The sequence below is a fragment of the Lathamus discolor genome, chromosome 4 (genome assembly GCF_037157495.1).
Source record: "Lathamus discolor isolate bLatDis1 chromosome 4, bLatDis1.hap1, whole genome shotgun sequence".
Taxonomy (NCBI): Eukaryota; Metazoa; Chordata; class Aves; order Psittaciformes; family Psittacidae; genus Lathamus; species Lathamus discolor.
The window spans coordinates 127,798,140-127,812,063 of NC_088887.1; the positions used below are offsets into that span (position 1 = coordinate 127,798,140).

The 13,924-nt window shown below is 68.3% G+C and overlaps 3 protein-coding genes across 6 annotated transcripts; 2 read left to right on the top strand and 1 right to left on the bottom strand.

Annotated features, from left to right (window-relative positions):
• Positions 1 to 259: 259 nt before the first annotated feature.
• On the bottom strand, positions 260 to 1,433 carry TIMM10B (translocase of inner mitochondrial membrane 10B). 3 transcript variants are annotated; one of them, XM_065679025.1, is made up of 4 exons: positions 1,327 to 1,433; positions 964 to 1,204; positions 636 to 818; positions 260 to 482 (listed from the first exon to the last, which is right to left on the bottom strand). In XM_065679025.1, exons 1-4 carry the CDS (start codon positions 1,366 to 1,368, stop codon positions 280 to 282), a joined length of 669 nt encoding a protein of 222 aa, XP_065535097.1. In that variant the 5' UTR covers positions 1,369 to 1,433; the 3' UTR covers positions 260 to 279. The 3 variants fall into 3 exon arrangements, with proteins under 3 accessions (XP_065535097.1, XP_065535099.1, XP_065535100.1); XM_065679028.1 differs by having other exon boundaries at positions 395 to 482; positions 1,109 to 1,204; positions 1,327 to 1,432; XM_065679027.1 differs by having other exon boundaries at positions 392 to 818; positions 1,109 to 1,204; positions 1,327 to 1,432.
• On the top strand, positions 1,400 to 7,816 carry ARFIP2 (ADP ribosylation factor interacting protein 2). 2 transcript variants are annotated; one of them, XM_065679023.1, is made up of 9 exons: positions 1,400 to 1,493; positions 2,634 to 2,741; positions 2,831 to 2,939; positions 4,081 to 4,176; positions 4,549 to 4,664; positions 5,550 to 5,771; positions 6,280 to 6,437; positions 6,518 to 6,692; positions 7,208 to 7,816. In XM_065679023.1, exons 2-9 carry the CDS (start codon positions 2,643 to 2,645, stop codon positions 7,361 to 7,363), a joined length of 1,131 nt encoding a protein of 376 aa, XP_065535095.1. In that variant the 5' UTR covers positions 1,400 to 1,493; positions 2,634 to 2,642; the 3' UTR covers positions 7,364 to 7,816. The 2 variants fall into 2 exon arrangements, with proteins under 2 accessions (XP_065535095.1, XP_065535096.1); XM_065679024.1 differs by lacking the exon at positions 4,081 to 4,176.
• A 2,030-nt stretch (positions 7,817 to 9,846) lies between these two features.
• Positions 9,847 to 13,661, top strand: LOC136013417 (FH2 domain-containing protein 1-like). Its single transcript, XM_065677178.1, has 9 exons — positions 9,847 to 10,902; positions 10,971 to 11,032; positions 11,107 to 11,209; positions 11,289 to 11,374; positions 11,723 to 11,823; positions 11,904 to 11,974; positions 12,042 to 12,149; positions 12,903 to 12,973; positions 13,076 to 13,661. Exons 1-9 carry the CDS (start codon positions 10,327 to 10,329, stop codon positions 13,659 to 13,661), a joined length of 1,764 nt encoding a protein of 587 aa, XP_065533250.1. The 5' UTR covers positions 9,847 to 10,326.
• The last annotated feature ends 263 nt before the right edge of the window (positions 13,662 to 13,924 follow it).

The window sequence follows — 13,924 nt, forward strand, 5'->3', positions numbered from 1 at the left end:
GGGGCTGCACTGGGACAGAGCCGGGCAGCGCCCGGGCCAGGCCAGGCCAGGCTGGTCAGCAGCTGCAGCGCCCATGACGCTGGGGGGGCTGCACCCAGAGACCGTCCCCTGCCCCCGGCTCCCCACGGGCTCTTCCTGTGCTGGGGCTGGAGCAGGGCTGGGAAGCAGGGCCAGGAAGCAGCAGTGGGGCTGGGAAGTAGTGCCAGGAAGTGGGGCAGGAAACAGCAGTGGGGCTGGGAAGCAACAGCAGGGCCCTGTCGGCACATTGACAGCAGGACATTAGGGGTGAGACAGTTTATTAGCACGAGGAATTCTCCTGAGAATCCAAGGCCCGGGGCTGGAGACAGAGCCCAGCGTGGAGCCACCGGCACCAAGTCTGGGTGGGAATCCCCCACTGGAGGCACCGGCGCTGCCGTCCCCTTGCCGCTGCCGCCGGACAGGCCTGGCAGCTGCTGAGAGATTCCTGATCCCGATGGAGGCTCCTGATAATGACGGAGGTTCCCGATCCTGACGGAGGCTGCGGCTCCGCATGGCCAGGTCCGGAGCACCATGAGCTCCTGCTCCGTGCGGGCAGGCTCAGCCCAGTGCCAGGCCCGGATCCATCCCGGTGCCGGATCCATCCTGGGGCCACCCACCTGCTACGTGCCCGTTCTGGGAGCCGCTGGGGGGTCGGGGGGGGCTGCAGGAAGTGCCGGGTCTTGGGATGCTGCATCGGCCGCGCGGCGCTGCAGGATGCCCGGCATCAGCGCCACGTAGGAGCGCATGAGGCGGTGGTTGGAGTGCACCAGCTTGGAGGCACAGCTGTCGAGGCAGGATTCCTGCAGGATGGCGACCCGGGATCAGCAGGTTGAGGAACAAGAGGGGAACAAGAACCAGGGGATCCAGGAATCAAGGACCAAGGGACCAGGCCCAGGGGACCATGGGAATGAGGATCAGGGGATGAAGGACCAGGGGGTCAGGGACCTGGACCAGAGGATGAACACGGAGGGAATGACGGAGCAGGGGAACACGGAGCAGGACCAGGGGCTCGAGGACCGGGGAAAGGAATCAGGGCATGGGGAATGAGGGGATCCGGGACGAAGGACCGGGAGCCGGGTCCGGGCCGCACCTCGCGCCCGGTGAGCAGCCGGTAGTTGAGGTTACAGACACAGTGCCGGAAGCAGAGCTCGGTCATGCGGTTGTACACGAGCAGGAAGTCCCGCAGCTGCAACACACCGGCCCCGGCACATCACCCCCGCGGCCCCGCGCCACCGGCACCGGGACATCCCCGCTGCGGCCGCGGCCCCGCATCACCCCCAGCCCAGCGCGGCCCCGCGCCCCCCTCACGCTGCGCAGCTGCTGCCGCTGCTCCTCCGCCACCGCTTCCATGGCCCCTCCGAGCCCCGCTTCCGCCCGGCGTCACCTCCGGCCCGGCTCCCGGCGGCCTCCGCCGCCCGTGACGCAACGTCCGGCGTGTCCCGGCGAGCGGAGCGGCGGCGGCCGCGGCCGAGGAGGTGCGGGGGAGCCGGGAACGGGCGCACGAGGGGGCTCCGGCACCCGCAGCCCGGGGCAGCAGCGGTGCCTGCGCGGGGGGTGGCCGGGCCCCGCTTCCATCCGGGGCAGGAACGGGCCGGTGGGGATGCGGCCTGAGCAGGGCGGTGCGGCGGGGCCGGGAGCGGGGCGCGCCTGCAGCGCAGAGCGATGGGGCCGGGAGCGGGGGGCACCGGCGGCCGCCTCGGAGCGACGGGGCCGCCCCGCGGGGTCCCTGGGCCGTGCCCCCGGCCCAGCGGGTACCGGAGCGGGCGGGGCGGCCCTGCGGGAGCTCTGGAATGCGGCCGGACCGGTCCGGGCACTGCGCGGCCCCGCTGCCCCCACGGGGCCCGGCTGCGGACGTGGCTCTGGGCTTAGATCCGCCGGGCCCGGCGCCAGCCCTGACCCGGGACAGCTCCATCGCCGGCGGCAGCGCAGGGCGGGGGGAGCCCGGACTGGGAGCGCTGCGGGAGGGGCGGCTCCGGAGGCTGCAGCCGGGACCCCGAGTCCTGGAGGTGCTGGAGCGAGGCCAGAGGGGGCCACGGAGCTGCTGCGAGGGCTGGAGCGGCTCTGCTCTGGAGCCAGGCTGAGAGAGCTGGGCTGGGGCAGCCTGGACAAGAGAAGGCTCCTGAAGGGGAGACCTGAGAGCAGCTCCAGTGCCTGAAGGGGCTGCAGGGAACCTGGAGAGGGGCTTGGGACAAGGGCCTGTAGGGCCAGGCCAAGGGGAATGGCTTGAACCTGCCCGAGGGGAGACTGAGCTGAGCTCTTAGGCAGAAGCTCTTCCCTGGGAGGGTGCTGAGGCGCTGGCACAGGGTGCCCAGAGAAGCTGTGGCTGCCCCATCCCTGGCAGTGCTCAAGGCCAGGTTGGACACAGGGGCTTGGAGCAAGCTGCTCCAGTGGAAGGGGTCCCTGCCCGGGGCAGGGGGTTGGAGCTGGAGGAGCTTTAAGGTCCCTTCAACTCAAACCAGGCTGTGGCTCTATCCCAAGGGACTGCAGTGCTGGGCAGTGGCTGCGGAAGCCCCTGTGGGGACTCCTTGGTGCACCAGGAGCTGCCCTGGTGGGCACCATGGGGAGGTTGTTTCCATCTGGACCTGCTCCCACTCTCCATCCCCATGTCCCTACAGGCCCTGAGGATGTCAGACGGGATCATGAGCAAAGCGGCCACCATGGAGATCCCCATCAGCAGCAACGGGGACACGGGCAGCCTGCCTGAGGACGACGGCCTGGAGCAGGTTCAGGGCTGGGATGTGCTGGGGCGTGCTGGGATTGCTGGATCCCTGGTGTGTTCCGTGCTCTCCCTCACCTCCTGCCTTTGCTCCAGGACCTGCAGCAGGTGATGGTGTCAGGGCCCAACCTCAACGAGACCAGCATCGTGTCGGGTGGCTACGGGGGCACAGCTGAGGGCATCATCCCTACCAGCACCATGAAAGGTACCGGGGGGCTGGGGCTGCTGCCAGGGAGGGTGGGAAGGAGAGGTCCCATCACAGGAAGATGGGCTCAGCAGCGTGTTCCACCACGTGGTTCTGCCTCCGTACAACCTCTCCATCCCAGGATGGTGGCTCCTGCTCCTTCCTCCCTGCCGGGTCTTTGTTCTGCTGCCAGCCAGGAGCACCCTGGTGCTGCAGCTGGTGGTGCTGTAGCTGGGTCCTCAGCTCCTTCCTTCAGTGCTGTGGAAGGCTTGGGTGTATCCTCTCCATCCCTGGGTGGATGAGGAGATCTGGAGCTGCACTGGTGCCTGTGGTGGTACCAGAGAACCGTGACTGCTTTCTCCATGGCTCTGAGCCTGGTGCTCTCCACTCTCCACTTGTTCCCTCTTCTCTTTGCTCAGGATGGGTTGTGGGTGCTCTGCAGCCAGGTTGTGGGTGTCCTGACTGCAGGACGCAGAGGCAGGAAGTTCAGGTTAAATGTAAGGCAGAAGCTCTTCCCTGTGAGGGTGCTGAGGCGCTGGCACAGGGTGCCCAGAGGAGCTGTGGCTGCCCCATCCCTGGCAGTGCTCAAGGCCAGGTTGGACACAGGGGCTTGGAGCAAGCTGCTCCAGTGGAAGGGGTCCCTGCCTGTGGCAGGGGTTGGAGCTGGAGGAGCTTTATGGTCTCTTCCAACCCAAACCAGGCTGGGATGTGATGAGATGTGCAGGCAGATGTGCCACAGCCGTGATGCTCTGTGCACCCTACACCCTAGGTGCAGTGCCAGGTGCTGCTGTGGCTCAGTGAGTCTGTGGTGCTGCCAGGCTGTGCCATGGTCCCTGTGTGCCTGGTCACCATCCCCATGGTCACTGTCCCCGTGTCACCATGTGTCCTGGTCACTGTCCCTGTGTCTCCATCACTCCCGGCCCAGCCGGTGCTCGGCTCTCAGGGTGCAGTGACACTGCCCGGCACTGTGCAGCCTGCAGCCATGTCCGAGTTCACGTCACACTCATTGCTGCTGTTGCTCTCCCTGCTGCCACCCTGTCCCCATCCCTGACCACCCCCTGTCCCTGTCCCTGCTCTGTGCCCATCCCTGCCCTGTCCCCCTCCCTGCCCATCCCGTACCTACACCGTGCTGTGCTCCCGCCTGCTGGCCACTCCGTTCCAGGCTGTCTTGTCCAGCCTCACGCAGCCCGAGGAGCATCCAGCGTGTGCCCCAGCGCGGCCGCTGCCCGCAGGATGGCCGACCCCGACCGGGCTGCAGGTACCATGGCCGGGCCCTGCCGGGCAGTCCTGGGTGATGGTGCTGCTGTGGCTCTGGGTCCTGGTGCCGGGGCTGAGGCTGCTGCTGTGGGGCCGAGGTGGGACCTGGGCAGGGAGGAGCCCATATGTGGCCTCCCTGTGCTGCCCCAGGGAGGATGAGGATGGGCAGGATCATGCTTGGGGCAGGACCGGGACCCGGGGGGCTGGAGCAGAGGCTGTGCCTTGCGTGAAACCTTGTGACAGGGCTCAAAGGAGCAGGTCCTGTGCTCGGTCGCTCTGGGAGCAGGGCTGGAGCGGGCAGGGGGTTGCTGTTGCCCCATGAGGGCTCTGTGGTTCTGGAGACCCAGTGCATGCGGAGCTGTCTCTGTCACAGGCTCAGGGCTGCACCAGGCGCATCCCAGCCCCGCGGGTGGAGGGGAGGAGATCGTGCGCGGCATCGCTGTGGAGAAGTTTGACATTGTCAAGAAGTGGGGGATCAACACGTACAAGGTGAGGGCTCCGGAAAGACATGGCCAGGGTAGGCTGGGATGTAGCCAAGGGGATGAGGCTCAACAGGCAAAGGGCTGGTCCTGCACTTTGGACCACAGCCACCCCATGCAATGCTCCAGGAGTGGGAAAGAGTGGCTGGAAACTGCTCATGGGAAAGGACCTAGGGGTGCTGAGTGACAGAGATGAACATGAGCAGCTTGTGCCCGGGCAGCCGGGAAGCCCCCAGCATCCTGGCCTCGATCAGCACCAGTGCGGCAGCAGGGCCAGGGCAGGGATTGTGCCCCTGCACTGGGCACTGGTGAGGCTGCACCTCGGATCCTGTGCTCAGCTCTGGGCCCCTCACTGCAAGAGAGACCTTGAGGGGCTGGAGTGGGGCCAGAGAAGGGAATGGAGCTGGAGCAGGGCCTGGAGCCCAAGTGTGATGGGGAACGGCTGAGGGACCTGGGGGGTTCAGATGGAGAAGAGAAGGCTCAGGGGGGACCTGATGGCTCCCTACAAGTGCCTGACAGGAGGATGGAGCCAGGAGGGGCTGGGCTCTGCTCCCAAGGAACAAGGGATGGGACAAGAGGAACCGGCCTCAAGCTGCCCCAGGGCAGGTTTAGATGGAGCTGAGGAACAATTCCTGCCCCAGAGGGTGCTCAGGCATTGGAACAGGCTGCCCAGGGCAGGGCTGCAGGCACCGGCCCTGCAAGGGTTCACACCCTGTGGAGATGAGGCCTCAGTGCCATGGGGCAGGGGTGGCCTGGGCAGTGCTGGGAGCGGTTGCACTGGATGATGTTGAAGCCCTTTCCCAGCCTGGTTGGTTCTGTGCCTCTCTGGGTGCAGGGGGGTGCATTGGGCCTGCCCCGCACCGCTTCCCCCCGTCCAACCTTACTCCTCCCGCAGTGCACGAAGCAGCTCATCTCGGAGCGGTTTGGCCGCGGCTCCCGCACAGTGGACCTGGAGCTGGAGACGCAGATCGAGCTGCTGCGGGAGACCAAGCGCAAGTACGAGAGTGTCCTGCAGCTGGCGCGGGCCCTCACCTCACACTTCTACAGCCTGGTGCAGACGCAGCACGCGCTGGGGGACGCCTTTGCTGACCTCAGCCAGAAGTCACCAGAGCTCCAGGTACCTGACAGAGCTGAGCCACGTTCACTGCGCTGCATCCCCTGCGCTGCATCCCCTGCGCTGCATCCCCTGTGCTGCATCCCCTGTGCCGCCACCATCCCCCTGTGCTGAGTCCCCTGTGCTGCATCCCCCGAGCCGCATCCCCCTGCACCACATCTCCTGTGCTGTCCACTGCGCTGCAGGTCCCCATGAACTGTGGGTCCCCATGAGCTGCGGGTCCCCGTGAGCTGCGGGTCCCGTGAGCTGCGGGTCCCGTGAGCTGTGGGTCCCCATGAGCTGTGGGTCCCCATGAGCTGCGGGTCCCCATGAGCTGTGGGTCCCCATGAGCTGCGAGTCCCCATGAGCTATGGGTCCCCATGAGCTGCGGGTCCCGTTCAGCACCCTGGGTGCATGAGGACAAGGAGGACAGTGGTGTTATCCATGAGCTGTGCTGAGTTACCCATGAGCTGATTCTGGGCTCTCGGATCCTGGTTCTTGCCATCACAGCCCCATGTATCCTGTCCTGCAGGAGGAGTTTGGGTATAACGCGGAGACGCAGAAGCTGCTCTGCAAGAACGGGGAGACGCTGCTGGGTGCCGTCAACTTCTTCGTCTCCAGCATCAACACACTGGTCAACAAGACCATGGAGGACACGCTGATGACGGTCAAGCAGTATGAGACAGCCAGGTAGGATGTAGCCACAGTGCTGCGAGGTGCCGTGGGGCAGCTGAGGGTCACAGCATGGCTCTGAGCCTCCCTCCGTGCAGGCTGGAGTACGACGCGTACCGCACGGACCTGGAGGAGCTGAGCATGGGCCCGCGGGATGCTGGCACCTTGAGCCGCCTGGACGCAGCCCAGAGCCACTTCCAGAGCCACAAGGACAAGTACGAGAAGCTGCGGGCAGATGTGGCCATCAAGCTCAAGTTCCTGGAGGAGAACAAGGTGGGGGCCTCACCACGCCTTTGGGGGGGCCTTTGGGGGTCTGCTTTTTCTCGGCCCCTTTTGGTGGCATTTCTTTTGGAGGCTGCATTTTGGGGCTGCATTTGGGAGTCACCTTTTGGGGCTGCCTTTTAAGGGGTCTTTTGTTTGGCTACCATTTGCTGCTGCCTTTTGGGGGATGGCTCTTGGGGGGCTGCCTGCTGGGGGATGGCTTTTTGAGGGCCTCCTTTTGGTAGCTGCCTTTTGTGGACAATTTTGGGGGTCTTCTGCGTTCTGTGCTTTGGAGCTGGCATTCGGGGGCTCCTTTTAGGTTCAGCTTTTTGGTGCTCCTTCTGGAGTTGCCATTTGGGGGCCTTTTTGGGGCGCTCCTGTTTCGGTGCAGCCATTGGGGTTCCACCCTTTTGAAGCTTCCTCTTTTTGGGGGGCTGCTTTGGGGGGGGCACCCTCTGGGAGCTGCGGCCTCGGGTGCCACCGGTGGGTGCCAGCAGTGACCGCGGTCCCCCCCGGCGGTGCCGCAGGTGAAGGTGATGCACAAGCAGCTCCTGCTCTTCCACAACGCCATCTCCGCCTACTTCGCGGGCAACCAGCAGCAGCTGGAGCAGACGCTCAGGCAGTTCAACATCAAGCTCAAGCCACCGGGCGCCGAGAAGCCGTCGTGGCTGGAGGAGCAGTGAGCATGGACACAGATCGGGACGGGGCCCCAGGAGCCGCCATGCCCCCGGCTCAGGGACCCCCCCGGCCCAGGGACCCCCCCGCCGCGGCCGGGACACCCCAAACCCCCCCGGTCCCCCCTGCCCAGCGCAGGCTGTCAGGGTCCAGGGAGTGGTGGTGCTGGGGGGCTCCGTGATCACCCCATGTTCCCCTGGATGAGCCCTGTGGAGCCCCAGGCCAGGCCCCTGCATCCCCCCCCGGCCTATGGGGTGCCCCTGATCTCCCCCTGGGCACTGGTGGCTGCTCTGGGGGCACCCGGGATCTGAAGGACCCACAGAAACATGCGTGTCCCCTTGTCACAGGACACACGCACACGTCCCCTCAGCAGAACACACTGACACGCATGTCCCCTCCCACAGGACATGCAGAAACACGTATGTCCCCTCCCCGCAGAACACACACACACACGCATGTCCCTTCTGCAGGACACTGACACATGCGTGTCCCCCTTCCCACAGGACATACAGGAACACGTGTCCCTTCGGCGGGACACATAGAAACAAGCATGTCCCCTCTGCAGGACGCACAGACGCATCCCCTCTCACCACAGGACACACAAAACACGTATGTCCCCTCCTGCAGGACACACACACACACACAGCACACGTGTCCCCCCCGCAGGACACACACACACACGACATGTGTCCCCTCTGCAGGACAAGCACACACATGACACATGTGTCCCCTCCGCAGGATGCACACGCACACACACATGAAATGCGTGTGCCCACCGCAGGACACACACACACACACACACACACACACACGACACATGTGTCCCCTGCGCAGGATGCACACGCATACACACATGAAACGCGTGTACCCACCGCAGGACACAGACACACACACACACACATGACATACGTGTCCCCTCCGCAGGATGCACACGCACACACACGTCACACACGTGTCCCCTCCCCGCAGGACAGAGGTGACTCGTGTCCCCTTGGCCCGGTGCTGGTGTCCCGGGGCCGCAGCGCCGACGCCAGGCCAGGCACTTTGGGCCGGGCTCTCCGGCTGCACTTGGGCACTTTCTCCCGTGGGCCCCGCTCGGGATTCCCGCTGATCCGCTCCGCCCCGGGCCCAGCCTGTGACATCCAGAATAAACGGTACCGAGCAGCGAGTGGGGCGGGGGGGCTCCAGTGATGGGGTTCCAGGGACTCGGGCTCCCAGGGGCGGGGGTTCTGCGCTGCCCTGCCCGACCGCAGGGGCTGCGGCGCCGGCACAAGGGCCCGCTGCTGGTTCTGGCTCCGGGGAGCCTGTGACCAGGGCTGCTCCGTCCTGACCTGGCCATGGCCGGCCCTGGACAGTGAAGCTCTGTGGAGCATTTGGCACCGTCCCTGCAGGTGACACGAGCTGGGTGGGAGCACTGAGCTGCTGGAGGGGAGGAGGCTCCACAGAGGGGTCTGGATCAATGGGATGAGAGCAATAGGATGAGGTTCAACAGGCAAAGTGCCTGGTCCTGCACCTGGGCCACAACAACCCCACGGGATGCTCCAGGCCTGGGGAAGAGCAGCTGGAAACTGCTCATGGGAAAGGGCCTGGGGATACTGATTGATGGAGCTGAGCGTGAGCAGCTCGTGCCCAGGCAGCCGGGAAGCCCCCAGCATCCTGGCCTGGATCAGCACCAGTGCGGCAGCAGGGCCAGGGCAGGGATTGTGCCCCTGCACTGGGCACTGGTGAGGCCGCCCCTCGGATCCTGTGCTCAGCTCTGGGCCCCTCACTGCAAGAGAGACATTGAGGGGCTGGAGCGGGGCCAGAGAAGGGAATGGGGCTGGAGCAGGGCCTGGAGCCCGAGTGTGATGGGGAACGGCTGAGGGACCTGGGGGGTTCAGATGGAGAAGAGAAGGCTCAGGGGGGACCTGATGGCTCCCTACAAGTGCCTGCCAGGAGGATGGAGCCAGGAGGGGCTGGGCTCTGCTCCCAAGGAACAAGGGATGGGACAAGAGGAACCGGCCTCAAGCTGCCCCAGGGCAGGTTTAGATGGAGCTGAGGAACAATTCCTGCCCCAGAGGGTGCTCAGGCATTGGAACAGGCTGCCCAGGGCAGGGCTGCAGGCACCGGCCCTGCCAGGGTTCACAGCCCGTGGATGGTCATGGAATGGTTTGGGAGGGATCTTGAGGTCATCCGGTTCCGTCCCAGCACAAAACTTCAGCAGCTTGCGCCCGGGGCTGGCTCTTAACGGGGCTGCTCCGCTCCGTGCGAAACCCGGACCCGAGGCGGGGCGCGTCCGCCCGCCCGCCCCTCCGGTCCCGAGCTCCGCTCCGGTGAGCCCAGCGCGGCGGCGGCACCGCTGCGTGCGGGCCGGGCTCCGCCTGGGGCGCTCAGGCCGCAGTGCCAGCCTCGGGCCCGCGGCTCCTCAGCCCGGCGCACGCACCGGGGCCCTGAACCTGCGGTTCCTCTCGCCCTGAGCAGGATCGCTGCCGCGGCAGCACACCATCGGCAGGGTAAAGCGAGCGTGTCTCACGACGGTCTAAACCCAGCTCACGTTCCTGTTAGTGGGTGAACAATCCAGCGCTTGGGGGGTTCTGCTTCACAATGACAGGAAGAGCCGACGCCGAAGGATCAAAAAGCGACGTCGCCATGAACGTGTGGCCGCCACAAGCCCGTTATCCCTGGGGTAACTTTTCCGACACCTCCCGCTCCAGACCCAAGAAGGCAGCAGGATCGCGAGGCCGCGCTTTCACTGTGCTCGCACTGAAAATCAGCACCAGGCGAGGTTTTGCCCTTCCGCTCCGTGGTTGGTCTCCGTCCCTCCCGAGCTCGCCTTTGGACCCCTTTGGCAGCTGCGCCGCCCCCCTCAAACTCCTCACCCGCTGCTGTTCCCGGAGCGAGATCTCTGGGCTCGCCCCCGCTCCTCGCAGGGTCAGAGCGGCCGAGGCCCGCGGTGCCACGGCTCAGCGCTGGGCGGCGCTGGCACTGGACGATGTTGAAGCTCTTCCCCAGCGCAGCTGACCCCTTGGTTCCGCTCCCGCACCCGTCGGGCCCCGGGGCCGCGCTGGGCGCCGGGTGGGTGTCAGGGTTAAACCCATCCCGGGGCGCAGCCGCTGCCCTGGCTCAGTACCTGCTCCCGCAGCGCCGCCGGGAGCGAGCGGGGGCACCGGGGCTCGGGGTGTCCTCTGTGGGGGCAGAACCCGCAGCGGGGCCGGGACCGACCCCGAGCGGAACAACGGGAGGGGCCCAGCCCCTCCGCCGTTACCCGCGGGCGGGGCCGGGGGCGGAGCTCCGCAGCCACAGGTGCCGCTGTCCCGTCCCGGCCATGGGCTCTCCGGTGCCGCCGCCGCCGGTGCCGCCGCCGCCGCCGCCGCTCCCCCCGGCGCTGTCGCCGGGAGCGCGGCTGCGGGCGCTGCACTGGGAGCCGGTCCCCGCCTGGCGGGTGCGGGGCCGCCGCTCGGTCTGGGCTCCGCCGCCCGCTCCGCTGCCGCCGCTGGACCTGCCCCGGCTCCGGGCGTTGTTCCGGGAGCCCCGCGGGGCCGCCCCGGGGCAGCGCCCGGCCCCCGCGGTGAGACCCAAACCCTGCACCCGGCGGGACCCCTCCCGCACCCCCTGACCCCCCCCCCGCACCCCCAGGCCGCGCTGCTGGAACACAAGCGGAGCCTCGCCCTCGGCGTCTTCCTCAAGCAGCTCAAGCGGTGAGAGGAGACCCGGGACCCCCCCGCGCCCTCGGGTCCGGTCCGGGGCTCACCGGTGCCCAACGTCCCCCCAGCCCCGTCGAGCAGATAGTGCGGGACATCGAGGAGGGCGTCGGGGCTCCCTATGGGGCAGAGAAGCTTCTGGAGCTGTCCCGGCTGCTGCCCAGCGCCGCCGAGGTGGGAGCCGGGGTACGCGGGGGTGCGCGGGGCGGGAGGGGGCCGGTGCGCTCCCCCCGAGCCTCTTCCCCGCCTGCAGGTCGCCCGGCTGGGAGCGCACCCCGGCAGCCCCCGGCAGCTCCCCGAGCCCGAGCGCTTCATGGTGCTGCTGACCCGGGTGCCCAGGTCGGGGGGACGCATGGACGGGGGGGTCCCACACACGGGGGGGGGCACTGCTTTAGGACGGGGGGTGGTGCCACACGTTGGAGTGGGGTCACACACTGGGGAGAGGGTCCTACGCACCGGGGGGTTGCCATACACTGGGGGGATGAGGGATGTGGGGTGTCACACTTTGGGGAGGACACACTGAGGGTGGGGGGTCCCATTCATCAGGGGAGTCCCACACGCTGGGGGGGCTCCCATGTATTGGGGGTGATTCCCAATGGATTGGGGGGGGGGGGGGGCACACATTAGCGGTTCCTATGAGCTGGGGGGGGCCCACGCTCTGGGTGTCCATTCCCCCATCCCCGCCAGCTACGCCCAGCGCCTGGAGCTGCTGGTGCTGCAGGAGGAGTTCTCGCCCCGGCTCCGCGCCCTGCGCGGCTCCATCCAGACCCTGGCGGCCGCCGGTGCAGGTGAGCGGCCCCGTGGGGTTGGGGGGCACGGGCTGCACCCCCCCCCTCCGCTGCTCACTTCCCCGGCTGCTGCCCCATAGAGCTGATGGAGTGTGAGGAGCTGCACCGCATCCTGCACCTCATCCTGAGCGCCGGCAACCACCTGAACGCGGTGAGCACGGGTGCGGGCGCTGCCCCGGTGCTGCCGTGCGGGGCTGCGCTCACCCGTCTGCCCCCAGGGCGGCTACGCCGGCAGCGCCGCCGGCTTCCGCCTCGCCTCGCTGCTCAAGCTGCCCGACACCAAGGGCAACGAGCCCGGCATGGACCTGCTGCACTTCGTGGCCATGGTGAGCACGCGGCGGCCGCCGAGGGACCCCATGGGGCCCCGGTGGGATCCCGGAGTCTCTTGGCCGTGTCCTGCTCAAGGTCGCTCCCGCGGGATGCGCTGCCCGCTGCGGGGGAGATGTTGTTCTTCCAGCCGCTGAGGTCCAGCGCAGTTCTTCGCATGCTGTGCCCATGGGGAGATAGTGCTGAGCCTTCCGCAACGGTGCTGGGGTGTCCTTGCCTGTCACCACTGCCACCATCACCCCAGCCCCTTGTGCCCCCTTCTCATGGCATCCCAGCCTGGTTTGGGCTGAAGGGACCTTAAAGCTCCTCCAGCCCCAACCCCTGCCACGGGCAGGGACCCCTTCCACTGGAGCAGCTTGCTCCAAGCCCCTGTGTCCAACCTGGCCTTGAGCACTGCCAGGGATGGGGCAGCCACAGCTTCTCTGGGCACCCTGTGCCAGCGCCTCAGCACCCTCCCAGGGAAGAGCTTCTGCCTAAGAGCTCAGCTCAGTCTCCCCTCGGGCAGGTTCAAGCCATTCCCCTTGGCCTGGCCCTACAGGCCCTTGTCCCGAGCCCCTCTCCAGGTTCCCTGCAGCCCCTTCAGGCCTTGGAGCTGCTCTGAGGTCCCCTGGGAGCCATCGATGCCCCTCACGCCTGTTCCTGTCCCTCCTGGTGCCTTGGCTCAGCTCGCTCCGGCAGGGGCGCGGGCTCGGGGCGCCGCCCGCACCACGTCCCCGGGCTGTGGCCCCGCTGACGCTGTGGCCTCCCCGCAGGAAGCGGCCCGGATGGACCGGACCCTGCTGGAGTTCCCGGACAAGCTGCGGCACGTGGGCCTGGCCGCGCGGTGAGGGGGGGTGGGGGTGGTCCCGGTGCGCGGCCCCGCGGGGCTGCGGCGCCGGGCGTGAGCTCAGCCCCCCCCCCCCCCCCCCCCCCCCCCCTCCCGCAGCATCGACGCGGCCGAGGTGGAGGCGGAGCTGCGGCGGCTCGCGGCGCGGCTCGCGGGGGCGCGCGGGCTGAGCGCGGCGGCGCCGTTCCTGCGCGCGGCCGAGGAGGAGCTGCGCGCGGCCTGGCGCGCGCTGGAGCAGCAGCAGCGCGCGGCCGCCGCCACGCTCGACTTCTTCTGCGAGGAGGCGGCGGCGGGCGCGCTCCCGGCGCTCTGCTCCGTCCTGCACCGCTTCGCGCTCGCGCTGCGCGCGGCCGCCGGCGACAACGGCCGCCGGGAGCAGGCGCAGCGCCGGCGGCTGCAGCTGGAGCGCGGCAAGCGCCGCTCCATCGCCTCCTGCTCCGCGCCGCCCGCCGGCCCCGCCGCCCAGCGCCGCGCCCCGCTCACGCCGCAGCCCCCGCGCCGCGGCTCCGAGCCCGCCCCGGGCCCCGCTGCGCCGCCCCCGGCCGCGGCCGCCCCCCGCCGGGGCTGGGCCCTGCTGCACCTCCTGCGGCGCCTGGCGGCGGGGCCGGCCCGCGGGGCGCCCCCAGCTGAGCCCGCGCTGCTTCCCCGTCCCGCGTCCCCACCCCCCCCAGCGATTTGCCAATAAAGGATGAGAGCACCCCGGGCCCCGCATGGCCGGCGCCCCCGCACACGGCCCCCACGTACCCCCCCCGGCCCCCGCACAGCCACGTCTCACACCTCGCCCCTTCCATCAGGGCCCCCAGTGCTGAGCCGTGGCCACGGCCCTGCGCCCTTGGTCACTGCTGTGGTGCTGGTGGTTGCACGGGTGGGTGCTGCAGGGTGGTGCGGGGCTGCTCATGGAGGAGTTCGGTGCCGCTGGGGGCCGTCTGTGGCCCCCCCAGAGGGGGC

Bases quoted from the DNA above. Each gene is read 5' to 3' on its own strand.
- LOC136013417 (XM_065677178.1), top strand. From the start codon at position 10,327: ATGTTGAAGCTCTTCCCCAGCGCAGCTGACCCCTTGGTTCCGCTCCCG. The intron at 11,210-11,288 runs GTGGGAGCCGGG...CCCCGCCTGCAG, and splicing joins TGCTGCCCAGCGCCGCCGAG to GTCGCCCGGCTGGGAGCGCA. The intron at 12,974-13,075 runs GTGAGGGGGGGT...CCCCTCCCGCAG, and splicing joins CACGTGGGCCTGGCCGCGCG to CATCGACGCGGCCGAGGTGG.
- TIMM10B (XM_065679025.1), bottom strand. From the start codon at position 1,368: ATGGAAGCGGTGGCGGAGGAGCAGCGGCAGCAGCTGCGCAGC. The intron at 1,205-1,326 runs GTGAGGGGGGCG...GGTGTGTTGCAG, and splicing joins AGCGGCAGCAGCTGCGCAGC to CTGCGGGACTTCCTGCTCGT. The intron at 483-635 runs GTGGGTGGCCCC...CGTCATTATCAG, and splicing joins CCAGAACGGGCACGTAGCAG to GAGCCTCCATCGGGATCAGG.
- ARFIP2 (XM_065679023.1), top strand. From the start codon at position 2,643: ATGTCAGACGGGATCATGAGCAAAGCGGCCACCATGGAGATCCCCATC. The intron at 4,177-4,548 runs GTACCATGGCCG...TCTCTGTCACAG, and splicing joins CGACCCCGACCGGGCTGCAG to GCTCAGGGCTGCACCAGGCG. The intron at 6,693-7,207 runs GTGGGGGCCTCA...GCGGTGCCGCAG, and splicing joins AGTTCCTGGAGGAGAACAAG to GTGAAGGTGATGCACAAGCA.